This window comes from Urocitellus parryii, unplaced genomic scaffold, assembly GCF_045843805.1.
Source record: "Urocitellus parryii isolate mUroPar1 unplaced genomic scaffold, mUroPar1.hap1 Scaffold_92, whole genome shotgun sequence".
NCBI classification, from domain to species: domain Eukaryota; kingdom Metazoa; phylum Chordata; class Mammalia; order Rodentia; family Sciuridae; genus Urocitellus; species Urocitellus parryii.
The window spans coordinates 882,973-910,758 of NW_027554230.1; the positions used below are offsets into that span (position 1 = coordinate 882,973).

The 27,786-nt window shown below is 35.6% G+C and overlaps 1 protein-coding gene across 1 annotated transcript in view; it reads left to right on the top strand.

Annotated features, from left to right (window-relative positions):
• Positions 1 to 1,207: 1,207 nt before the first annotated feature.
• Positions 1,208 to 27,786, top strand: part of LOC144253099 (tubulointerstitial nephritis antigen-like) — a 78,588-nt gene continuing 52,009 nt past the window's right edge. Inside the window, exons 1-4 of the mRNA XM_077795009.1 lie at positions 1,208 to 1,562; positions 12,738 to 12,801; positions 13,496 to 13,585; positions 18,533 to 18,647. Of these exons, the coding sequence (XP_077651135.1) occupies positions 1,208 to 1,562; positions 12,738 to 12,801; positions 13,496 to 13,585; positions 18,533 to 18,647 (624 nt within the window). The remainder of the gene's footprint in view (positions 1,563 to 12,737; positions 12,802 to 13,495; positions 13,586 to 18,532; positions 18,648 to 27,786) is intronic.

The following is a 27,786-nucleotide window of genomic DNA, read 5'->3' on the forward strand; positions in this document are numbered from 1 at the left end:
CTAAAAAAAAAAAAAAGACGCTTGTTTATATTCTGAGAAGGAAGTATCAGAAAAAAAGTAGCACATTGAGGATTATAAAAGTGAGTTGAATAAAATGTGAAGCCAGAAGTTTGAAGGATTAGAATTATGAAATAGCCTTAGAGAGGGAGACCCTTGTTTTATAGAAAAATAACTGAGGGCCAAAGAGGTAAGCGGTTATCCCAAGGTCATAGAGCCAATTAAACAGTAGCTTGGGGACCAGCGTCCAGGTTTCTCATTGCCAAGACAGCTCCTTTCCATGAGTCCACCCAGCCACTCTTGCTGAATCATCGTCTCCTGGTTACTTATCCCAAAGCCAAGTTATTATAGTTAATGAATAAATACAGTTTAGCAAAATCCACTGTAAATGCACAGCTCTACAGAAAGACTAAAGACATCATGACCTTTGAGCTTCTTTTACAACTCCCCTCCTCCACAGCTGTCTAGCAGAGAATACTAAATTTTCTTGGTTATGAATTGCCTTACAGATACAGCAAGTTTCCCTTAATGCTAAGTAGGGATACCGGTGGGAAGAAATAAGGTCACCCTCAGGGAATTTCTAGATGAATCAGGCTCCACTAAGCCTTGAAATCAAAATGCTTTTGGTGTAAATGGTGTGCAGATGGAAAATCAAGCCAGTGTGGGACTAGGCATGATTTAGAGCAACTGTAACTGATATGACAGATCCTAGCAGGCAACTTCATGAGAGCCTGGATTTTAGATACAGTGCAAATAGGTGAAATGAATAATTGCATTTTTGACTTTTGAAATTCTTACACCTTGCCAGTAGCATTACAGCCATAATTTGGGCCATGGACATACCATAGAGGTTTTGATTTAAGACTCTAGACTTATTAGGGGCAAGCAATCTTCAATGTACCATTTATGCATAAGAATTTAGGTTTTATTTTGAGGGTAATATCAATCTTTGACATTATATGAAATATAAATTTTTAACTTTGTTATAATTATAATAGTCTATGTCTAACATTTGCATTATCTTGGGCAAACATTGAAATTCCTGATTAATATTTAACTATAGGAAGTATACTTGGTTCACATGAAGACTCAGTTTCAGGGGTTAGGCTGAGGTGTCTTGATAATCAGAGTTCATACTCCAAGGAGAAGCCCCCAAGACCAACACTATCGGATATAATTGAAAGAGGAAGTGCTCCTCAACCTCCAGAGAATGTGGACCGGATATAAGAGCTTAATCTTTTCTTACCTGACTACAGAAATCTGGATGGAAAGTCGTTATTTATCTCGAAGAGAAGTGGACCTAGGAGACTATTTCACAAGGAATCACAGCATTTTGGAAGGTACTCGATTCAAAAGGGCCATTTTCCAGGGGAAGTACTGTAGAACTTTTGGTTGTTGTGAAGACAGAGATGATGGTTGTGTTACTGAGTTCTATGAAGCAAATGCATTGTGTTACTGTGATAAATTCTGTGAAAGGGAAAATTCTGATTGCTGTCCTGATTACAAGTCCTTTTGCCAGGAAGAGAAAGAATGGCCTCCTCATACACAGCCTTGGTACCCAGAAGGTAGGTTTTGGGGATGTGATTACGCATTGTCTTAGTGCATGATAAGATTTGACAATCTTTTCTTTCTTCCTTTCCTTTTTCCCCCCTTTCTCTCCCCTCCTTCCCTCTTACCCTCCTCTTTCTTTTCCTCCTTCCTTTCCATTCTTCCCTTTTTTTTTCCTTCAATTAAGTAAACATAAACATTATGAATGCCAGGATATATTTCTTTGGATTATTAAAGTGCTTTGATTCAGTCGCAGGACATCTGCATCATACTGGCACTTTCAGAAAAGTTCTGGTCCGAGGGAAGTGAGTGCTGATCTGTCTCCAGTTTTGGTACTCTTCTTTCTTTCTTTATAAAATGTGCTGACGTTAGAACTCTCAAGCTTTATTGAGCATAACCTCCAGGAGACTCTCACATACCTGATCATCCACAGATTCATGTAACATTTTTCTTATTATTTCCTGGGCCAAATGGATCCTTAGCATTAGAATCTGTGGTATTAAAAATGCTGTCAAAACCAGGAAAAAAGCAAAATAAAGTCAGTCACTCTCCTTACCTAAGTAATACCAAGTAAATTCTTCATATGTATTTTTGTTTTGCCCGTGTGGGGCTTTTTAGATCATTAAAAGAAAAGAGAGCTTCATATAGAGTAGTGAATGCATAATATTGAATGGATAAGTGAACATGACCCACAAAGAGAATAGTGGAATTTACTGTACTACTCTAATTATATGAGAATAGCTAGTGATTTTGAGTAATTGATATAATTAAGCTCTGGGACAAATATACTACATATATACTTAGATCTGAGCCTCTCTCTCTCTCTGTCTCTTGTTGTATCAGATCTCCTCAGCAAAAGATCAGGGTTAATTAGAATTCTGTCATACTACTAAGTGGGTGCTCATGATGACAAAGTTTAGTTGGAACATAACATATATAAATCAAGGACTTGATATCCTTACTTAAAAACCCAGATCTCATTTTAAAATCCAAATGCAATTACTTTATTTTCAGTGATGTCAAATTGAAAAAAAACCAAAAAACTCCTTTTTTAAACCATATTTTTGTGCTTAAAATTTTCCATAGAGTTGCCTTTGTCTTAGACTTTGCATTTTATCAATAGACAGCAGCTCAGCAAACATTTATTTCATCCTATAAAGAGGCAGATACTCTACTAAGAATGGGAGAGCTAGTCCTTCATCAACAATTATTCATTCAGTATCTGTGCTGTGGTAGGCAATGTGCTTGGTGCTGGTGACACCAAGCAGGAAATAATAATAATGAAAAGAGACAAAAATCTTAGTCTCTTGGAAGTCACAGTCAAGTTGGGGGCATGTGTAAGATACTTATTAAATTTGCTGTACAACTGCCAGTTGTGATAAATTCCCTGAAGAAAATATTTAGGGTGTTCTGAGAAGGTATAACACAATATAACATTAAGATGTAACATAATGTATAACATTTACCTGACTGGGGAGTCACCGAGGGAAAACATTTAAGCTGACAGGCAAGGAATAGGAATGAGGTGAACAGGAGAGCAGTTGATAAGAGTGTTGCAGATCTGAGAGAGAGGAACTTCTCATGGTCTTGGAACTGGACAACATCCATTGTTTCCAGAGAGTAATGAGGAGGAGAGGTGAACCGAGATGAGGTTTGAGAAGTGAGTAGAGGTCATATTGTGACAGGACTTTCTGACCATGTTAGGGATTAGAGGTTTTATTTGGTGGTGAGAAATCTTTGAAAGATGTTAAGCCAGAATAGGGTTGCCTCCTTAGATGTATAATATGCAATCACAGAAGACACCTGTGCTCACAGGCAACCTATGCTGGGTCTAATTCTCTGAAGTTACCATCTTAAAATTCTTAATAATTTTTGGACAAGAGTCCAAATTTTACTTTTTCACTTGTCCCCACATATTACATCTATATTGCATTTTGAGCAATATTGTTGAGGAGGAGAAAATAAAGTGGTGTGGACTAGTTTTGTAGCAATTATAGACTCAGATGGCACTAAAGTGGAAACTTCATAAGTTGTGGTCTTCCCCTAGAGACCTTACTAAAGATAAAGACACATCGGAGGGATGGCTACAGGAGCAAAGTTCTGAAACCAATGGGACCCAGGACATTAGAACTGAGTCACGAAGCATGAGTGGATGTCAGCTAGGGACTAGAGTGAGGGGGGATAGGTTTAAGACTGTAGTAGGTGCAGCGTGAGTTTATAAGAAACTGCAGAGTCAGTCATTAGGCAGGAAAATAAAAGAAGTTAAGAAGGATTCAATAAGAATATTCTTAAATGCCAACACTAGTGGTTGTGCAAGAGGTCTCACGTGGCATTCCAGTTGAAAGATGTAGTTTGTTTGACCCACACAGACAGTATTAAAACAAAATTAAAGGTATTATATAAGGCTGATGCTTTATACCCTCTGGACTAGAAAGTTGAGTTAGCTAAACTTTATTAGAGCACAGTATCATCTTTGGTCCATGAAGCTTTATGTCTTATTTTTCAATGGATTTCTTTTCTTCCCCCAGCCCCCTCCTTTTCTAACTTCCTCTCTGTCTTTCTTCACTTCTTCCCCCACCCCATCCCACCCCCATTTTTTTTTTTTTATATCTATGACTCATTCCCATCTTCCTCCACAACCAATTTGCCCTTCTTTGGCTTTTATGTGCACTTTTATTCTGTGTGCTTGAATTAATAATTCATATAAGCTCTACTATGTTAGAGACTAAATTCTGCTTCTGGCCTTTTCCAGCCAGCACCCTGTTGAGGGAGCTCTCTGTTTCCAAAATGTATACCTAGTCTGTTGCTTTGGGCTGATGCCTATTTTCTGTGATGTTCCTCCCTGTCATTTACCAACCTGCTTTTTTTCATGATGGATGAGCAACTCAATTACCTACAGCTCTCTGGTACCATAAAGAAGTCCATAATGGACGACTTCATACATGTCTTCTTATGGATCTGTGTGCCAAAGATAACACGGGGATTTCTGGGCTTGGGATATATATTCCTTTAATCTAAGTCCTGCCGCATGGCTCTCAGGATTGGCTGCATTAGTCCAAACTCCCCCGGGACTATAAGGCCTTGTCTACCCCACATCTTTAGTACTTGGCACCATCTGGCTTTGTAATCTTTATTTCTATGATCAGGAATCCTTGATTTCTCATTGCTATTTTAATGTGCATTTTTCTGATTACTAATAGATTTGAACTTCTCAGTCTCATAAATACTGGGATTTCATCTTGAGCCATGCACAGACAGAAATATATCTTAATATTTAGCAGAGCAAATCTACTTATTTGCACCTTGTTATAGGGTGACTTAGGGCATGTAGACATTTAATCTTGCATAAACATTTTTACTCTCTTTTCTTTTCTGCGTCTGGGGATTGAATCCAGGATCCTGCACATACTGGGTACATATTATACCACTGAGCTACATCCTCAGAAATATTTATTTATTTATTTGTTCTTTTCAGTTATACATTACAGTAGACTCTATTTTGACATATTTGTGCAAATATGGAGTATATCATATTCTAATTAGGACAGAGTCTCAATTATAGCTTCAAACTTGTGATCCACCTGTGTCAGCCTCCCAAACATCTGGAATTATAGGCATTCATACAGAGCTTGGCTCCATAAATAGTTGTGTGTTTTTTAAAAGAGTTTATCTAGTTCCTCAAAACATAAGCTAAATTTTGAGCAATATTTCATAAATTTATAATTTTACTTAAATTTATCTTAATTTCTGCATAAAAGCATAAAAATGTATTAATGGGATGACATGTTTTCATGCATGCACATATTGTAGAATGCTTAAATCAAGTTAAACATATTTATCTCCTCAAATATTTATCATTTCTTTTTGGCAAAAGCTTTCAACATGCTTTCTTCCACCTTTTTGCAATCCACATTCTCTATGGACATTCTGTGTTGCAACATTGAAATTCTTGCTCCTATCTAAGTGAAACTTAGTGCCCATTGATCAACTTTTTCTCATTCTCCACCCCCCTCTATTCTCTGAAACTTCTGGTAAGCACAAGAATTTAAAACTTTATTTGAAGACAACTGAACTCTATCATCTTAGTCTTAAAAATACATCTCATCCAAGAGTGTAGAATATCTCTTCCCTTATTCTTATCATTAAAATGTCTTTAAATGGAATTAAATTTTTTTCTCTTTAGTGGCCTTAACTGTTCCATTAGTTTGGGATCATTTAAAGATTTGTTTTGAATTATATAGTTTAACAAATATATATTATATATTGGTTATTGCTATTGTAGATAAATGCCACTTATTCATGAAAGGTCATATACTATCTGGAAAACTTTCTCAATTCTCTTATTAGAAATATTAATACATTTCATTGTCACAGTACATATTTTCATATCAAAATCCTAAAATAAACAGTATGCATAATGACAAGTTTGCTTATGTGTTTCCTTTAAAATTAAGAACAAAATATCGATGTTAACTATCGTTGCTACTGTTTAACAAGAAGGTCCTTGTTAATACTTTAAGAAAAAAATGATATAATATAATATGAAGGAAAGAGATAAAATCTCATTATTGATTCACAGATACATAGAAAATAGAACAATAGAATATAGCATAATATGTGTTAGAAGCATTTAAAATTCAGGAGTTTTCATTTTAAAATCCAAATTTCTAGTCCCTTTTGAAATGTTGCTAGATGTGACAATTATGGACCCATTGTCATGCATGACAGCCATTAGTTGGAGATGAGTTGTTGATGTCACTTTTGGTAACACATATACTTTCCATTTGGCTATTTACCCACCATTTGCTATTCCTTTCCTGGCCCACTTCTTTCATTTTCTGCCAATATCAATACATCTAAGATTTCTTTCTTTTTTTATTTATATATGACAGCAAAATGCATTACAATTCTTATTACACATATAGAGCACAATTTTTCATATGTTTGGTTGTATACAAAGTATGTTCACACCAATTTTTGTCTGAAGATACTTTGGATAATAATGATCCTTACATTCCACCATCATTATTTACCCCATGCCCCTCCCTTCCCCTCCAACCCCTCTGCCCTAGCTAGAGTTTGTCTATTCCTCTCCTGCTTCCTCTTCATATCCCACTATGAATCAGCTTCTTTATATCAAGGAAAACATTCGTATATCTGTAATTTCTGTCAGTAGAGTCTTCACTGTTATTCATTACCCGGCTGACACAAATGTACATGAAAACCCTCGATCACTACTATTGTATGTATTTTGGGTTTAAAGAGAGTGATAACTTTGAGTAATGCTCATGTATGTTTGTTGAATTTATGTATTTTATCACATTGGTATAATCATTGAAATAATTGGTGAACTTAAATAATATGTTGTATGCTAATAATGTAATATTACATGTCATTGTGTTCTGTATATATGTATTTCCATGTCTTATCATCATGTTATTACTTGGGGATCATATTCTTATGTAAGAATGATTTCTATTAGTGACAGAATCAGGTTCCTTGATCAAGGTAAATTCACCTCTTGGATCACCTTGCAAATAGTAGACAATTAACATATGTCTCTTTACCACACCTAAGTAGCATGTTTTTTTTATCACCTTATTGAAACTACTATTCATCTTCCTAACTTAAAATTTATTGAGCACTTATTATGGATTGAACAACTGTTTCAAGCACCCTTCTGGTGCCTTCATTCATTATTTTATTCTACTTTGTTGAAAAGGATTAGTTTTTTTTTATATCAACTATATAGAAAGCTGATTAGAGGGGAAGTATGATGATGTAATTATTGTGCACTAATTACAGTGCCATGAGATGGGAGAATTTTAGTAAACATTGATTGATTTGGATTGAATTGATATCTAGAGTATTTTTATTTTCTGAAGTTCAGTGTTTGCTAAGTTAATACATAGATGATTTATGAATAATAAATAAATAATTTATTTCTATGTAATTTTAAAGAATATTTTCAAAAGTATGATTTTTTCTTCATACAAGAAGTAGTGTTAAAATATATTTGTAAAGTATTGTTTACCCATTGTTTCAGTCGTCAATACTTACCATCATTTGGAATTTGGCATTTTTACAATAATAATTTATATTTAAATTAGTTATGCATCTATCATTGAATTAAGCATTGGGGGAGATAAGAAAAGAGTATTATAAAGCCTGGGATTTTGAGAAACATATTCTTTATGTGGATAAGAAAATTTAGGTATGTGAAAAAATTAGATATCATTGAAATTTAGTAACAATTAAATGTCCCATTTGTGTTCATTGTGGATGATAATATAATCCAACAATCTCCCCTGGGAAGTAGAGTATATTAAAATAGTTAGTACTTAATAAATACCATGTACTAGAGAAGATTATATCAGATTGCTGACAACATTAATTAATATACATATTTTAACACATGAGGTTGTTTTAGTCTGGACTTTTCATGTCATTGAAGCACCAGGCTCCATTGAGCTTTCTTTTCCCACACAGCACTACAACATGGCTCCCATGTTGTGTGGTTCCTCGTACTCCATACAGCACAGTTAAGTCCCAGTAGATGAAACTGAGAAGGAGGGTGTGGTCCCCACATTATAAGGAGTATTCTAGAGCACAGAAGAACATCTCCATTTCCTATCTCTTTTGCCAGAATGTAGTGACATGGCCATGCCAACTATCAAGAGAGGCTGGTACCAAAGCTTGTTTTATTTTGCTATGTGGCAATGTGCCTCCCTACAATGGGGTCTGCTACAGGATTAAAAATAGTAAAGAATGATAATGAGAACAACCACAGCAGGCTGTGTGCCAAATTAAGAATGTATAGTTCTCTAAAAACAATGGCTATCTAGATGATTGCATTTTAACTTAAATGATTATTTCAATTTTTAATATCTTTTTTTTTATTGCCCCTTTGAGCTGGTATTCTCACTATGTGGCTCAGGCCAGACTGGAGCTCTTAAGCTCAAGTGATCCTCTTACCTCAGCCTCCTGAGTAGCTACCATACCTGGCTTCAATCTGGAGTCTTGGCATAATTGTACAAGCTGTGGTGCTTTTGATGTACTAAAATATATTTAAGCTTTTCTTATTTAAGGCATATGGTCCATTTAGAAGAGCAGTTAGCACTTCTTCAACATCCAATTTTGCTTAAGAGCTAGAATTTTGTGAAGATTGCAATTTAGGCTCACATTTTAGGTAGAACTTATGTACCAGGTAAAGTTCTTGCTCCATTCATTACAGAGGTAAGTAATTAATCATTTTATTTAGTGGTAAAAAGTTCACATGAGACTATAATTGACTCTCAAGAAGGCAATTTTTCCTTTTGTTTTAGCATGCTTTGAGAAGTAATTAGTTGGAAAGAAAAAGAATACTACACAAAACTGAAAGAAAAGTGCAAAATTAAAATAAAAGACAGAGGTATATTATTTATACAGTTTTTTCTGCAATTTATGAAGAACTGTTCTCTGAGATACTATGTTGATCATTTATAATCTATTAGAGATTATTTTCAGTGATTTTCTTAGGTACTACTTTCTAATTATTTTTCTTATGCCTGCCCTAAGAACTCTTTAAATCAACAAGTTCAAACTATACATTTTCTTAAGGATTAAAAAATAAATGTATCAATTCTCCATAGCTGAAAGTAGAACAAACATATCAATAAATATCTTACTTCTGTGTTTGTCACCCGTATCTGATGGTAGTTTCCAGTAATTGAATAGTCAAATGCCAGATACAGAAAACCTGTGATAGAATTTAAAACAGAGACAGAGGAGTCATTCTAGGCATAATCTTTTGGAGTAGCAGATCTTAAGAAAATAGCTGGTGTACCATCTGTCACCAACAGACCTAAGCTAATTTGATGATGTGGAGTTCTGTGTTTCTGTAGGTGATAAAAAGAATCTAAGCCGGTGACACATTTGATTCACTCCTTTGCAACATCCTTAAGCATATTATAATGAAGATAAATCACAGTTCAAATTCTGCTACACATATTGACCACTGCAAAAATACACTTTGGTAAAGAGAAATATCTAATTCATAGATCCTCTGTAAGCTCCATGAAAACTCTACTTTTTCTCCTTTTAGGTGTTCCCACATCTATATTGCATAAAAAAAAAATTCTTGGAGATACCTGTAATATTATGACAGAGATAGGACTGTTACCTCATGGTGGGTATCAGGGAAGGAGAAATTCTTCTTCTTAGTGGCTGACACAGGACACTGCACAAGATCAATTCATAGGCACCAGGACTAAAGGTTCAAGACTTTGACCTTGACCTTAAGATATATATATTAAAACTGTGTGCACAAAGATGGACTATGATATAATTATTTAACTAATCCACATAAATGAATATTATCCATTTAACCAATGAGAGCCGATAACTTAACAACTGTTATGCTGATTAACAAGCCCACTGATGTTTGCCAATGATGTTTGTCCGACATTCATTAACTAACTGTAGTGCTGATGAAAAAAAGGATAATGGAAGCTCTTGCAGCAGCTAGCCTGAAGGCTGGCTTTTCAGAATGAATGCCACTGACCGCCTGTGGGGTGTGCACTTCTTATTAGGGCAAGTGACTGCTTCCCTACAGTGCAGTTTAGACCAGCAAAGATAATTATAACACACACTCTGATGAAGTATTTCAAAATATATTGTACCACCATGTTATCATCTTTCCTCAAACCTACAAGACCAACGACCAACTATTTCACTCTCCAAATATTAATTTACCTAATTTTGTCTTAAAGGCTTTTAAAGTTGCAAAACTCCCTCAATTTCAATAGTCATTAGTTTAATATTTTGTTTCACTTTTCAGTCAAGATGCTATGTGTGCAATCAATGTGACTAACTCCCTCTGAAGATGCTTCATATATATTTTACTGAAAAAAATAAATCTATCAGACTGGAATTCTCTCAACCCACCATTTAGTTTTCAACCTACCTCCTTCCATCCCAGTTGCTGCTTATAGTGAACTGATCTCCCCTCTTGGGCTCTGAATCCCATCTTCTCTAGTCTTCTCAAGTTCATCACTTATAATTCTCCCTAGGTCTCTGTACCTCTCTCTCTCTCTCTCTCTCTCTCTCTCTCTCTCTCTCACACACACACACACACACGGTAAAATTTGACTTTATTCTAAATTTGATGAGAAACAACTTGAGGATTTTAAGCAGGAGGTAACATTATATGAACTTTAAAACATTCTTCTCAGTCTGTAGGGGGAATGAGAAACACATTGAGAAGGAGTATAGCAAAGGATTGAGCAGAAGCCTGTGTCAGCAGTTTGACCAAGGTCAGAGGTAGCTGGTTATGGATTTTGTTAGAAAAACCAATACTCTGTGAGAGGAAAGTGAATGTAGTTTCGCATGGTACTTCTGGCTTGACATTAAGGAGGGATGAACAAGAAATGCTTCGGTTTACACTAGGTTTAGTGCTAATGATGTGGGGCAGACCTCATGGTGGACTTCTTTTGACTTCCACGTTATTAGCTAGAGTACAAGTCAGAGAAGGGACAGTCTTCTTCCCTTACGACTTTTGTAATTTTGGTTCCCTTTATCTTTGCAACCAGTATGCCTAATACTCAAAGATTCATGAGGTTATGATTAAAAATCTTCTGGTTTTGGCCCCATTCTCCTTTACAAATAGTTAGGGAAGTTCATCCCTTAGATTTACACCCAAACTTTGATTGTTCTAAAATTCTTTATTGCTTCTAGGTAGTAAAAACTTCTAGAGTCTCCATATACATGGTGCCAGTTATTAAAAATATCTAATTTATTGCTACTGTGTAGCAATTAAAATTTTAAACTTGAATGCAAGCTAATTCTTTCCCATCACCTGAGTTTGCTGCATTAAGAAATGTGGTCTCTCTCTTTCTTCATGATTGTGGAATATCAAACTCAATGGGAAAGGGCCAACAGATGCAAATATTAAAGGCTTAGATTCACTAAGCAGAATATTAAAAGGTGAAATGTAATATGAGCTAAGCAGGGAGAAGTTGTAAAAAGTTTCCCATGAAAAATTTTTTGAAAAAAAAATCAAAGGAGCCAGGAGATGTAGGCTCAGGATGCTGAGGTGAGAAGATTGGGAGTTCAAAACCAGCCTCAGAAAAATCAAGGCACTGACCTGGGGTTGTAGCTCAGTGGCTGAGCCCTTGCTTCACATGCATGAGGCACTGGGTTCAATCCTCAGCACCACATAAAAAAATAAATAAAATAAAGATATTGTGTTCATCTACAACTAATTTTTTTTTAATTTTAAAAAATATTTTTTAAAAATCAAGGCACTAGTCTGTGAAACCTTGTCTCTAAAAAAAATACAAAATTGGACTAGTGATGTGACTCGTGGCATAGTTCCCTTGGAGAATTTTTGAAGCACTTACTTTTCACTATGATGTTATAAATAAGTCAGGGATTATTTATATGGTACGTAGATTACATGTTTTTGTTAAAAACAACTGTTTTTTAAAGTTTCTTTTTATAATTCATCAAATAATATTTTCAAAAATTATTTAACTTGTAACTGGGGTACTAGTTTCACAGCAATTTATTCAGTTTTCATATGATGATGATTCACCATAGGTCTCTTGAATATTCAATTATATAAAACAGTTATCAATTAATTTCAGTTAATATTTAAGAAATATTTGGACTTTGAAGACAAATGGCTACAGTCTTACTGATTTCATAAATTTTTCTCCTGATCCAAATCCTGAAGACGAAAAAAATAGAATTTATCTTTGTAAGGTAAATTCGATGAATTTTTTTTTTTTTTGTATTTTGGGCCACACTACTAATTACTTGCTCTAGTCATATTTAATTAATTATACTCAATTATGAGACTTGAATAAATTTTTAAATAAGTACTATAAACTGATTCAAATAGTTGCACTCAAATATTTATATTGCTTACCTATTTAAACACATTATTTTTGCAGCATAGTTAGTGATTAATTCCTTGTTAATTGAGTTTTCATGCTTTATAAATCCTCTCTGTTGAACATAATACGCAGTTTAAAGATAAACAAGGCCAGAAGAATTTGATTTATCAACCTTGACATGAACAAGATGTGGATTAGATTGGCACTAAATGCTTTCTCATGTTTGAAAAACTAACCACAGTCTTACATTAATTGTAATGCTAATGCACTTTATCCAGATTAGAATTTTAATTTGTTTACATGTTACATTGACAGGTTGCTTCAGAGATGGTCAACATTATGAAGAAGGATCAGTAATTAAGGAAAATTGCAACTCCTGGTAATGAATTTAAGTGACACAGAACAGAATTGTACTGTCTATGTATTTTTTTCTTCAAATAAAAGGAAGATTTTTTGAAACAAAACATACATTTAAATACAAATAGACAAAATTAAGTATGTATACACAAAGTCATATTCCATAAGGCATCATACACTTGTAAATTTTATAGGCCTATTTATTGAATGTTGAAAATATAATCATGCATGTATCTTTTAATACCTGAGCTTGATGTTTTGTTTTTGATAATGAGCCTTGATCATACAGCAGTTTTGCATTAGGTATGCATCTTAACAACAAAAATTTTAATATACTTCAGATTTTAATATACTACAGACAAGCTGTGTTTTTAGCATGACTATATAGAAAAACATGCTACTTTAAAAGGCTTAGACTATAGAGAAAATTTCTCCATACAAGGAAATCAAATCTACTTGCCAAATGATCCTGTTTTAAAACTTTAGTATCTATGTTGCCATATCATTTATTATTTGCTGAAGCAGAGGTTAAGAGCCCATTGAGTGGTTGCTAATACCTGTTTTATGATGTATTTAGCCAATAATCAAACAGCCATATGGTTAACATTAATCATGAAATTATGTTTTATATCTTTACAATGTACAACTCTTGATGTTAATTCTGAAACGTACTCTATAAAGGCCAGGCCACATTTGTAATTCTTGTATCTTTATAGCACATGCTCAGGACAGCAGTGGAGATGTTCCCAGCACACGTGCCTGGTTCGTCCAGAGTTAATTGAACATGTCAATAAAGGAGACTATGGGTGAGCTGAATCTTGCATTACCAGTTTCTTGGCCCTCCTAATTACTCCTCATATCTCAAACAATTTTTTTACTTACTCCTAAAAATGGTCATTATTCAAAAGAAAGAGTGGGGAAATTGGGAGTGGAGATAAAAGGTGTGTACACTTAGAATGCACAAGGTGAATAATAAATAATTAAATTAAAATTAACAAATAAAAAAGAATGGTACAATCTAGTATTGAATCATTTAGGAAAGAGAAGTGTCATGGTGTGGGTGTGGGGAGTAGAGGAAGTATTACACTGAATAAGTATATAGGCAAAATTAGAATATTGGCAATATTGATTTATCACACTCATCATTTTCTTTCTGCTGCTGTATCACCAAGCTAATCCTGTGCTCAGCTATCCTAGATAGGACACAACCTTCATAGGACAGTATTCTATCTGGATGATACCTCAAATAACAAGTTAATTTAGACAGTCTCTCTAAAGTGACTGATATTTAGCCAATTCACTTATAGCTCATTCAAAAGACAGACTGAACCACTTTGCTAGTAATATAAAGATAGGAATGACTTACACTTAATCATCGGAAAAATTGTTTGATGCTCTTCCATAGATTAAAAATTAGGTGGCTTCACCACTTACATAGAGAGAATGAAGATGTAGGCACCAGCACAATACAGAACTGAGAGAGGGATAGGCTGGCCAATACCTGTCTCAAAATTTCTCCACTACCATTGATCAAATCTCTATATATTTCTATGCATCCCTTGATAACATCTTCCACACTCTGTACAAGGCTTCATATAAAAAGATCCATTGTCCAGCTGCTATAAAAGTGAAGTCATTCTGAGATGTTTGTTTTTAAAAATAGAAATCTCATTCTCTTCTACACGTAAAACACTTTGTTTCCCAGCACAATGGGGACACTGAAGTTCAATGTGCCCAAAGTATTTTCCTGGAAGACAAAATATAGAAAGTCACTTTTGTTGATATTAACATTTAAAAAATCATTCTCCATTCTTCTCTGTGTTTGTGGTTAATATTTTAGGTGATAACTTGATTACTGTTAAGTATTTCTAGGAAAAACCAATTACGGTTTTCTGTGGCTAGGTGACATATAAATTTTCAAGGAACATGGTCTTGACAAATGAATTGAAAAGGTTCCTAAGAGGATTTAAATGCTGGACGTAACTAGCACATGCTTCCAAGAAACTGTGGTAGATAAGCCCATTGTTATAGAGTACATAAGAATCCACAGTAGAAAAAAAGTATAATTAGGAGCACAGAAGTTGAGAATTTATTGGGAATGTTGCCTTCCTTGGGAGAAGGAACATTTTTCCCCATTATTTGTTTATTTTGAGCATGTTTTAAGGTTTTTTGTTTTGTTTTGTTTTTGTTTTTGTTTTGTTTCGTGTTTGGTACCAGAGATTGAACTCAGGGGTACTTAATCACTGAGCCACATCCCAAGCCCTATTTTGTATTTTAGTGAGAGACAGGGTCTCAATGATTTCCAAAGAGTACATGACTTAAAAAGAGTAATAAGGGAAGGATATTTGAGGAAAAGGAAACATGCACAGACCAAAAAGAAAAAGTTAAAAGAAACAAGATATGAAGAAAAGGAATAAAAGTAAAATCATTCACTGGGAAACAAAAGTGGAAAATTTCTTATATTTAAAAGAAAGTTCTAATTTTCTGCTGTTTGTTATTCTCTATTCAGGAAGCTCAAATTGGTTTTGTGTGAAAAAATATTATTATATTATATTATTCAATATTTATTAGTGCTTTTTAAAATAACTTATAAACAAATATAAACCTTTGCTTTAAAATATTTCTTTTCCGAATCTAGGCAGTATTTTAGATTCCAGCCTTTATTGATTCCACATAATGTCTATCAGTGCTTATTTAGTCCCTGCATTATTTTTCAAGACAATCAATTAACATTAATAAAATGTGTTCATTTGTGGTATTGATGAGGATGCAATAATTTCTGTCTTGGAGCAGTTAATTTAGCTGAGGCGCCAACATGTCAAGCTCTTGTAAAAGGATTTCTAATGATAGGGCAGAATGTAGGACCAAATCAATGGCACAAATCATAATCTGCAAATTAGTAGAATAAAGGGAGACCCACAACTGTTTTTGTTATTTGCTCCATGCACGAAACCCTTCTGGAACTTAGCACTTTAAAAGCCACAAGCTTTTCATTTGTTCATGTCAGTAATTTGGAATTGACTCAACTGAGGCTCTTGCTGGTCTCTTCTGGGCTTGCTCATATATCTATTGACTTCTTTGGGAATTGAGGCTGAACTCTCAAAGATGGCCTTACTTCTGTTTTTGCCTGCTGGTGCTGGTTGCCATCTGTCTCCAGCTGGCTTGCTTTGGCTTCTTCACATGAGGGCATTGTTCCAACAGGGTGTGGATGGAATCTGTGCAAGCTCTGTCTTGAAGCTTAAGCTTGACAGCTACACAACATCAATTCCATTGCTTTCTTTGGGCAAAGCAAGTGAGTAGGCCAATCCACATCTAAAGACTAGGCAAGTAGATTCTCTCTTGATGGAGAAAGCTACAAATAATTTGTGGCCATTTTGAATCTGTCAAGTGTCTAAACTTGATTTTTTTTTAATGACTTCAAAATCTAGTATAGAGGACAATTTGGCCTAGATTTTGCATATGTTTCTCAAAATCAACATATGCCAAACTGAAGGGATCAACCTTGACCTATCCTTGGTGACTGTCATCTGCCTCCATCTGGCCAACCAAAATATTTGAGGTTAGCTCAATTCCCCCTCACCTTTTTTTTTTTAAACTATGTCACCACATCCTACTAATTCCCACATACAACATTTTAGTGCATTTCCTTATCACATATCGTTTGAAATGACCTGATTGTCTTTCTGTGTTCAGTTTGACTAAATTCCAGTCTATTCTTCATATTTTCATAGCTATCTTTCCAAAATAAAGCCTTGATTCTGCCACTTTTGTTCTTAAAAATCCTTCATTTCATTCCTTCTGAAAAACAATTATTCTTAGCATGAATGACTGTCTAGATGTAAAGGTTTTTCACTACCACACCTTTTATACCCTTTCTAGCCAACCCCCCATCCCCTCTCATCATTTAACTTATCTGCCACTCCCTATGTGTGCAAACTAATTCCAAATCTTCATGCTTTGCTCAAGAGTTACCTCTGTTTAGAATAAATGTTTGCTTTTCTTCACATTTGGCCTCCAAATTCATTCTCATCCTTCCAGGCTAAGCATTAAATTCACTTTCTATGAAAATGTGCCAACTCCTTCAGGCAGAGTTATGTTTGAATCCTCTGTTCTGATCACATTTTGACCTACTGCTAATGAAGTTGCCATATTGAAATCATTTCTTTCTTTCTAGTCTTTGTCAGGGTACGAGCACCTCGAGGGTAGAGAAAGTTTTTCATTTTTGTGTTTCTGGTATTTACCAGATGAGATGACAGATAAGTTAAGAAGGTTCTATAAAAGCTAAATTGGATTAAGGAAAAGTGATAAGTCCAGATCAAGGAGAACAATGGAGGTTAATAGGGCCTTTAACAGTTTTTTGAAACTATATCACAGTAAAACACACATTTTATTTTGTGATCTAGTATACATACACATACAGGAACATAAAACGGTTCTTAAAAATAGGTTCGTAAAGTAGGGTTCCTCCCTTTTTGTGGGGGGCACTGGGGATTGAACTCAGGGCCACCCAACTACTGAGCCATATACTCAGCCCTATTTTTTTTTTTAATTTAGAGACAGAGTCTCACTGAGTTGCTTAGCATAAAAAGCCTCGCTTTTTGCTGAGGCTGGCTTTGAACTTGAAATCCTCCTGCCTCAGCCTCCCCAACCCCCAGTGTTATAGGCATGCACCATTGCACCCAGCTCCTCCCTATTTTTAATGAGATCTAATATTTCCTATTATTTTCCTATATTTATTTAGTTTTTGTGGCCCTGGGGATTGAATTCAGGGCCTTGTGTATGTTAGGCCAGTGTTCTACCACTGAGAGCTCTGCCATTGAGCTACCTCTCCAGCTGCCTTCTATTTTTATCTTATTTTTTAAAATGCTTATTCCTACTCACTCAATTGAGTGCTTGATGAAGTGACCCACAGATGTCTCTGGCCTGATACCTGCAAGCTGTTAGTGTAGGACAATGAAAACATACTTTACTGATTTCACAATTTTTTCCAAGGTGGATCCTGTTAGTCTCTCAAATAATTCCACAGTATCTAATATATTCAGGGGTTTTCTTATTGAAATTCCTTAGGTGGAAGAAGATTTTACTTTAAAATCATAGCTATAAGGTGGTTTAAAATTTATGACTTAATGGGCCTTATGAAAGAAGAGCATTAACTTGCCAGGCACATTATTAAAACTTGAGTGGCATTTATAATCATTTGTAAGAACCTATCACATTGTACATAATTTTGATTATAAACAAAACAGGATAAAATTTATACTTGACTTAAGTAGTAAAACTATCTTGCCCTTGAGTTGTAAATGATTCAAATAGGCAATGAATAAATTACTTTTAACTTTCTCATTTTTCATCTACTGTCATCTTTTAAAGAAATTTTGCTTTCAAATGTCAATATTAAATTTGGAAACAGTACATTTATTTTTTCTAAGAACACAACATATATCTAGAAAGAAATCTACGTTTTGTTACCAAACTTCACATCAGTTTATTTTATATTATTAGTAGTAATTAATAGTATTAAGGACTTTACACAAATTAACTCATTTAACAAAAGGTAGACCATTTCAACATCTAATTAATTATCACAGATGTAATTTTTTTAAAAAAGCAACCATTTTGCTTGCAATTTTTCATGGCACTTCTTTTTATTAGCAAATTTCTTTTCAAATCTAAATTATAAAGAAAACAGATACCTACTTAATCAGCAAGTGCATTTGAGTGTATGTGTGTATATATTTTCGTTTGTAAGGCAGATGGACAGCGCAGAACTACAGCCAATTCTGGGGAATGACTTTAGAAGAAGGTTTCAAATTTCGCCTTGGCACCTTGCCACCCAGCCCCATGCTTCTGAGCATGAATGAGATGACAGTAAGTGCTTTTCCTGATTCACATTTGTGCATGTGTTTGCATAGGGGTATTTCATATGTATGTCCAAAGCAATTCAAAGTAACTAAAATATTGAGTTGTAAGCCTTTGAAGTTACAAAAATACAATTTCTTTATATCAATTTGAAAATATTTTCCCAAAATGGTTGTTTTATCATACAAAAGTCTCATGTGAACTTTGAAAGTTCAATTACACATAATGTCCTTTAATAATGAAGGGGGGTTGCCTATAGTTTCACAGAAAAGCATATTTTTTTATGACAGGTTGTTCAGCTTGTCAGTGCTTTCTCAAGTCCTCACTCTTATTTTATTTTTAACTACAGAGTTATTCTGTGAGTTTATCTAAACTCTGTTTTGATGCCTGTTGGACTACTCAGTATCATATAAGATTGAAATAAATGCTGGCAACTTTAAACATGCTTGTTACGATGATTAACAAAATCTTCAAAATCTTCAAAATTTCCATTAAGAAAATACCTTCACTTTTTCAGAGTGACCTGGAAAACTTCTTTGTAAAATTGCCTGAGTGTCCAATAGACTTACGCTTTGTTCTTTGTATTGGTTTTTGTTTTCCTTTGTAAGATGTATTATTATCTGCTAATGGAGAAGCTGCATAAAGAAATTTCTATTTCTCTAGGTAAACTTCTCACTCAGAGAGCTGCAGCTTTCCACCCCAGTGTGTGGTGTTACCCATTACATGTACTTTCTAGTTGAGATGTTGATTCTATGCAATGCTGTCACTGATGCCCAGGGCGGGTGGGACTTCAGGCCACTGAGTGCAACTTCTCTAGTCCGCAATGAAGAAATCAGGCTCTGGCTGCCTAGATGCTCTCAGCATCTGGAGACAGCAGGGTTTTTGTTTGCAGCTGGATGAGTTGTAAACCCACTGGTGACTCATTAAACATTTCACCTGAACTTAATTTCACTGAATTTACAGAGCTTTGATCACCTGAATTATTGTTCTAATTCAAATTCTAGTAGCAAGATCTGTTAAATTATAATTAATCTCAAAGAAGATAATAATAACTGACTTTTACTGAGTGGTGTGTTAAGCTCTTTTATTCTTTATCTCATTTAATTTCCTTAGCCACTTGATGTCATCAGTACTATCATTACCCACATTTTAAAGACAAGCAAATTAAGATGTAGAGAGGTTAAGTCACAATGATAGTCAGAGAGGCTAAGAGCCATCACAGAATTAAATTGCAGATCCAGGACATCTACAAGGATCTGTTCCCCAAAATAGTCCTTAGCATTCCAGTAGAGTCAGTTAGCTTTTGCCGATTCAGATTCAAAGCAGCAAAAGAAAAAAGAAAAAAAAAAAAGCCTTTTCACCTCTAACCAGAGATAATTTTCTGAAATGATCAGTTTAAAGATATTTTTGGACCTTTGCTACAATCAGTAAGATAAAATCTTTGGCGTAATAGTTCAGATTCATGATCTTTTAGTGACCTAATTAAAAGATCAGTTGAAAAGAGTCATTTTTATTATAACAGTTTTATTTTCTCTTTTTTGTCCCCATCTGGGAAAAAAAAGAAGCAGCATTGTTAAAGAAAATACTTACCCATTATAAGTTCTGTTCTTCCACTTTCTTTGTTTTGAGGGCCATGTTGGACTAAACATTTATTTAGGAGTTTCCTCAGTATTATTCATAACATTTCCCTTCTAAATTTTAATTTTTGTAGCTTGGAAGGATTTATAGTCTAGAGAAATGAAGTATATTTCTTTCTCAAGTTGCCATTCATTGTAGCAGAAAAAAATCTAATTCTAAATCATTTATTGGCTCCTAGGGATTTATTTGCTAAAAGGTTCTGTGTTGATATATAAGTGAAAATTCTTAATGATTAATACTTTAAGAAAATTTAAAATTGTTAGTGGTATAAATTAATGCATATGGTTGCCAAGTAATTCCAGGAAAGCAATAAGGAAATTCCTGGCCTCTGGGGAGTTCCATTAACTGCTAATGATGTGAGGCAAGAAAACAGCTTCTTATTTCTAGGGCATGGTGGCTTATGGACTGTTTCTGAGTGATGGAGTTGTCCTAATAACTGGTCAAATAAAATAAATCCCCAGAAATATGACAAGGTAATTCGGAGACTTTGGAGAGGCCTTTCTGGATGATAATTGTTTGGTTTAGATATGAGGTATCCTCCAAAAGCTCATCTGTGAGACAATGCAAGAATGTTCAGAGGTAAGATGATTAGATTATGAGAGTTGTACCCTAATCAGTGGACTAATCTACTGATGTGGATTAAATGGCTGATAACTATTAATTAATAGACAGGTAGGGTACAGCTGGAGGAAGTAGGTCACTGAGGACATTTCTATGGTGTTTATACTCTGTCCCTGGTGAACAGAGCTTTCTCTCTTTGCTTCTTGTTTGCCATGTCCTGAGCTGCTGTCATCCACCATACCCTTTTCCCATGATGTTCTGTCTCATCTTCCACCTGGAGCTATGAAGTCATTGGATAGATTGAACCTCTGAAACCATGAGCCAAAATAAACTTGTCCTCCTCTAGCATGTGTGAGGCACTGGGTTTGAGCCTCAGCACTGCAAAAACAAAGCTCCTTAGAGACAGTGTATTCAGTGCAGCCAGTATGCTTGGTTCTCATTCTGGCTGCTCCACTTGTTGCCTCTCTCTTCCTTCATAAAATGGTGACTGTGGTATTACCTAGCTCTTAGGGTTGTATGAGTTCCATGAAATTCTGGGTGAGCAGTGCTTATCAAAGTACTTAGGATACAGTTAGGCATTGTTTAGAAATAAGCATTGTTTCTCTCCCTTGTATTATTAACTTCTAGAGAAAAATAGGATTCTGAAACAGGTCAATTCTTCCAGAATTTAAGTATCCAAACCTTCATCATTTGTAGCATTTTATTTCATATAGAGAAGTGTAGGCATTGATTCATTGGTTCTGATGGAGATTACATATTTCTGATGAACCTGAAAATTTTTCTGTTATGCTCTCAGATCAAATCAAATCAACTCTGCATATGATTGTTTTTCAGACTAGCAAACAAGTACTTTTGAATTTGGAATATAGCTCTGAAAAGCCTCCCTGTGTTGTATTTCATTATAAATATTGAAAATATTTTGAATGAAAAAAGACTATTTTCACCCAGAAATGTGGAAATTAAAAGGTTACTTTTATATGTGGCTCAGTTTAAAAAATATAATAGGGTTTTTTATTATTATTGCTAACTCCTCAGAAAGAATAATTAGGTATTATATCTAAGGTGGAATGATTAAAAATTAAGACTAGCATGATATTTTAAGCCTATAGACCTATACTATGTCATGTGACTGGTGTAGGTAAAAATATTATAATTTTTTTAAGTTAACTAGCAAAACATGTTTTCTCAGTCACTCAGTATGAATGAGTTTAGTTGGATAAATTAATAAAGAAACATGTTATAATTTTTCTGTGGTTTGTTAGAAATTAAGATGAAATAACTTTATAAATAAATATATAATATTTATATAATATATAGCTATTATAAACTTTAAAAATCACCACCAATTTTTAGGTGAGAAATTTTTTTTAAAATCATTAAATCATTTGGATAATTTATCATTACCTAGATAACACATAGTTGATTAATTGGATTTATTTCTCTAGTAATTAGTTAAAATAGGAGAAATTTATTTATTTTTTCCTTACCTCTATGAAATATTTCAATGATGGCAAGTACTAAGACTTGAGAAATACCTTTGGAAAAGTCAAATCTTTCCAAGTTTAGGTTTTGACTAATCCTAGGTTATTGAAAACAAATTTTAATTATGAATAACTGACCAAATGAATATCTTCAACTTAACTCCAAGAATATGGACCCTGTGTAAATAGAAGCCTCTATAGAAACCAAAACATTGACTACAAAAGTAAAAAATACAGTTCTGTAATTATGTATTTTACATAACATTGGACAAAAATAACCATATTTTCCCATAAAATTGATCTTTGGCTCCCACATACATGCATATAAGGCATATGGGCTCAGAGTTCCTGTTGAGAGCCACAGCCAAAGGGGCCCCAGAAAACTTCCAGCTGCCAGCAAACTCCCAGCTGCCGGCTGATGATTGGCTCACAGTGGCCCCAGCAACATCTAGCTGATTGGCTCCTCTGCAGTCATGTTCATTGGGCTATTTCCCTGCCCTTCAGACTGCCAGCTGATGATTGGCTCACAGCGGCCCCAGCAACATCTAGCTGATTGGCTCCTCTGCGGTCATGTTCATTGGGCTGTTTCCCTGCCCTTCAGACTACGGAACTGCTCATTGGGGGACTTCTTTGGCTCCGCCCACGCGACCTAGCCAATCGGCCTCAAGAGCAGGAGGATTGTGGGAGGTGGTGGTTGGTGTGTGGGGAGAGGCTTCTGGAAGCCGGTGGTGGCAGTTGGGCTCTGAGGGTTTTTCCTGAGGAGCTGTTTTGTTTGGCGTTTGTAGTTTTAAAAATAAAGTTTGTTTCTTTTGACAAGTGGCTCCTGAATTGTGCCCAGTCAGATTGCGGCATTTGGTGGCTCGCACGGGGAGCGGCTGAGGGTAAGTAAACTGCTCGCCCCTGAGGGCAGGGCGAGAGGATGGGTAGCCATTCTAAGTTTCCTCTTTTGTTTTGCTTCATTTTTGTTTTAAGTTGCTTGTCCCTGGAGATAAGTGAGACGGAAGGAAAACCGCTCACATCTGAGGAACAGATAGGGAGAAAGGTCGGATGGACATTTCAGTCCCTGGAGATGAGTGAGAGGGAAGAAAAACCGCTCACATCTGAGGAAAAACTATTTGCGTCTGAGGAACAGATAGGGAGAAAGGACGGATGGACATTTCAGTCCCTGGAGATGAGTGAGACGGAAGAAAAACCGCTCACATCTGAGGAAAAACTATTTGCGTCTGAGGAACAGATAGGGAGAAAGGACGGATGCACATGTCAGGAAGATAGAAAGGCTGATATAATGATTTTGTGTGGTTCCAACTTTATTTCATTCTGTCTCGGTTTGGTTTGGTGTTATCTTGCTGGGTTGTATTATAGTAGAAATACGGGATCAGCAATTAGTAAAAAACAAACCGAAAGAGTGTTAAGTAAATTGTTAGACGAAGGAGGCATCTCAGTAAAATCAAGAATACTCAGGGCATACGTTGATACAATACAAAAATATAGCCCATGGCTTTTTAAGGAGGAGTTGTTAGATATATCACAATGGAACCATCATGGTGAAGATTTAAAAAGAATAGAAAAGTACAACCCAGGGACTCTGCCAGTTGGCACATTGACATTGTGGGCGAACGTATCTGGTTTGCTTAGTCGAAAGCCTTCAGTTCAGATAAAGGTAGAGGAAGGAAGTTTAGAGCAGCAAAAGCCATCAGGGGAAAAGTTACAACAGGAGACTGTTAATAACATCTTTCTATTAGAGAGTGAAAGTCTCCAACCAACAGCACCACCTCTACAGGAGACTGCTACTAACAGCATTCTATCACCAGAGGGCATAAGTGTCCAATCAACAGCACCACCTCCATATGCTAGGAGGCTCCCAACCCCGGCAGTTGATAGTTGGGATCCTGAGACAGGATCTCAAGTATGCCCTGTATTTGAGGTAGGAGGGCAGCGAATTCACCAGGGTTTATTTTACAAAACAGTGAAGGAGCTAAAAGAGGCTGTAACAACCTATGGTCCTCAAGCACCCTTCACTGTAAGCTTGATCGAATCCATTACCAACTTAAACATGACGCTAGCAGATTGGGCTAATATGTGTAAAGCTGTGCTAACTGGAGGACAATACCTGTTATGGAAGGTTGCTAATGAGGAATTTTGCAAGGAGACAGCTATGGGAAATGCAGCAGCTGGTTATCCTCAGAGAAATCTAGATATGTTGTTAGGAAAGGGACCTTATGAGGATCGGCAGCAACAACTTGCATATGATCCTGGTGTATACGCACAAATTGCTGTAGATGCACTTAAGGCATGGAAGACTTTACAAGGACATGGAGGTTTACAAGGTCAATTATCTAAGATAATACAAGGAGCTAATGAACCTTATGCTGAATTTGTAGATAGGCTTATTCAAACAGCTACCAGAGTTTTTGGGAATACAGAACAAGCAATGCCATTAATAAAACAACTGGCTTATGACCAAGCGAATCGTTGGTGCAGAGATATCATTAGACCATGGAAACAGGAAGATTTAAACAAATATATTAAATTGTGTAGAGACATTAATGAACAAGAGCAAGTCATGGCAGCTGCAGTAAAACAGGCTTTAGATGCCAGAGACATTAATGAACAAGGGCAAATTGTGGCGGCTGCAGTAAAACAGGTTTTAGATGCCAGAGACATTAATGAACAAGGGCAAATTGTGGCGGCTGCAGTAAAACAGGCTTTAGATGCCAGAGACATTAATGAACAAGGGCAAATTGTGGCAGCTGCAGTAAAACAGGCTTTAGATGCCGGGCCAAGAACATGCTACAATTGTCAACAAGCAGGACATTTTAAAAGGAATTGCCCCATAGGAGGAGGGTTTAACAATACTAGGTATCAAAGGAATAGAATACCGGGTATTTGCCCACGATGCCGTAGAGGGAGACATTGGGCTAATGAATGCCGTTCTCAAACCACCATAGAGGGTACTCCATTATCAAAAAACGAGCAAGGACAAGGTTTTTATCCACAATATCGTGGACAAAGGCATCGGGCTCCGTTGCCAAAAAACGGACAGGGGGCCCCAATGCTCCGGGGCCCCAAACCACAAATATATGGAGCTCTGGAGGAACCCAGCAACCCCAGCAACCCCATCAGGGTAGTGCCCAGGGCATCAAATCCCTCGTCAGACAGACTAGAGGGAGCGCAGGGTTGGACATCTGCGCCTCCGCCAGAGCAGTACTAACTCCAGAGATGGGAGTTCAAATCATTCCCACAGGGGTGAAAGGACCTCTTCCCAAAGGAACAGTAGGCTTATTATTGGGACGCAGCTCTTCTACTCTAAAAGGACTTTTAATAAGTCCTGGGGTAATTGATCCCGATTATGAAGGTGAAATAAAAATTATAGCCAGTTCTCCAAAGGGTATATCAGTAATTTCACCAGGAGATAGAATAGCACAATTACTAATAATACCAAGCCTACATGATAAATTTTCCAGTCATGCTGTAGAAAGAGATTCCAAGGGATTAGGCTCCACAGGTGTAGATTGGGCTATGCTTTCTTTAAATTTAGATTCTCGCCCCATGCTAAAACTAAATATTCAAGGACATGAATTTAATGGGCTACTGGATACAGGTGCAGACCTTAGCATCATCTCTCATCAAGAATGGCCAAAACATTGGCCATTACAGCAAGCCACTCAAACGCTTCGAGGCTTAGGAGTGGCGACTAATCCTGATAGAAGTGCAATGGTATTAGATTGGAAGGATCCTGAAGGATGTGAAGGAACTATACAGCCATATGTATTGGATCATCTTCCTATAAATTTATGGGGACGAGATGTCTTAGATCAGTTAGGTTTGACATTAACAAATAATATCAATCAAAATGCACCCACTATTAGGGCTAGACAAGGTTTTAGGAAAGGAAAAAGATTAGAAAAACAAGAACAAGGTATAGCAGCACCAATACAAATAGATCAAGGAATAGACAGACATGGGTTGGATTTTCACAAAGGGCCACTGAGACAATAAAAATTACATGGAAATCAGAAAGACCAGTATGGGTTCCTCAGTGGCCCTTGTCTAAAGAAAAGACACAAATAGCCCATGATCTGGTCAAACAACAATTAGCGGAAGGACATATACAACCTTCTGTATCTCCCCATAATACTCCCATTTTTGTCATCAAAAAGAAATCTGGTAAATGGAGATTATTGCAAGATTTAAGAGCCATTAATAATGAAATGGTCATTATGGGACCTGCTCAATCGGGGATTCCTCAATTGTCTGCTTTGCCAAAAACTTGGTATGTTTTAGTTATAGATATTAAAGATTGTTTTTTTTCAATTCCAATTCATCCTGAGGATAGTCCACGTTTTGCATTTACTATCCCTGCACTAAATCATGAAGGTCCTGATCAGAGATATGAATGGAAAGTACTCCCTCAAGGGATGGCTAACAGCCCAACTATGTGTCAAATTTATGTTAACAGAGTAATCCAGCCACTTAGAAATCAAAATCCTGAGCTACAAATATTTCACTATATGGATGACATATTATTAGCACACAAAGCTAAAAACACATTGCTAGAATGTTATGCTACACTTACAAACTTATTAAAAAATTATAATCTAGAGATAGCAATAGATAAAGTACAATTAAATTTTCCAATTAATTATTTGGGAGTTCTATTATCCTCAACCATGGTCCGTCCACCAAAAATTCAAATACGAGTAGATCAACTCAAATCACTTAATGACTTTCAAAAGTTATTAGGAGACATAAATTGGATAAGGCCTTATCTAGGTATTCCAACAGGAGAATTGGGACCTTTATTTGATATCCTAAAAGGTCCATCAGATCCAAATTCACCCCGAATGTTAACGCCTGAAGCAAGAAAGGCATTAAAAATTATTGAAACATATATGGAAAATATGCATTTGGATAGAATTGATATAAGTTTGCCTTTGTTATTTATTGTACTACCAACAAAAAATATTCCTACAGGAGTATTTTGGCAAGAAGGTCCATTATTATGGATACATTTATCTTATTCTCCTAACACTATTCTTACTAGGTATCCTGAGGCTGTAGGACAATTAATACTCAAAGGAATAAAAGCAGCAAAGGCAGTGTTTGGAATTTCTCCTAATAAAATTATTACTCCATATACTATGAATCAAATTGATGAATTAGCTAATGAATTAAATACTTGGGCAATAATCATGTGCAAATCTAATGTTTCATTTGATAACCACTTACCATCTAATCCTTTATTGTCTTTTTGGTCATTGCATCCTGTAATTTTTCCAAAAATGACAAGAAAAACACCTATCATGGATGCTCCAAATATATTCACTGATGGGTCAAATAATGGTACAGCAGCAATAGTTACACCTGATCAAACTTTTACATTTTTAGTACCCAAACAATCAGCTCAAAAGGTAGAGCTTAATGCAGTATTACAAACTTTTGTGATATTTAAAGATTCTGTATTTAAT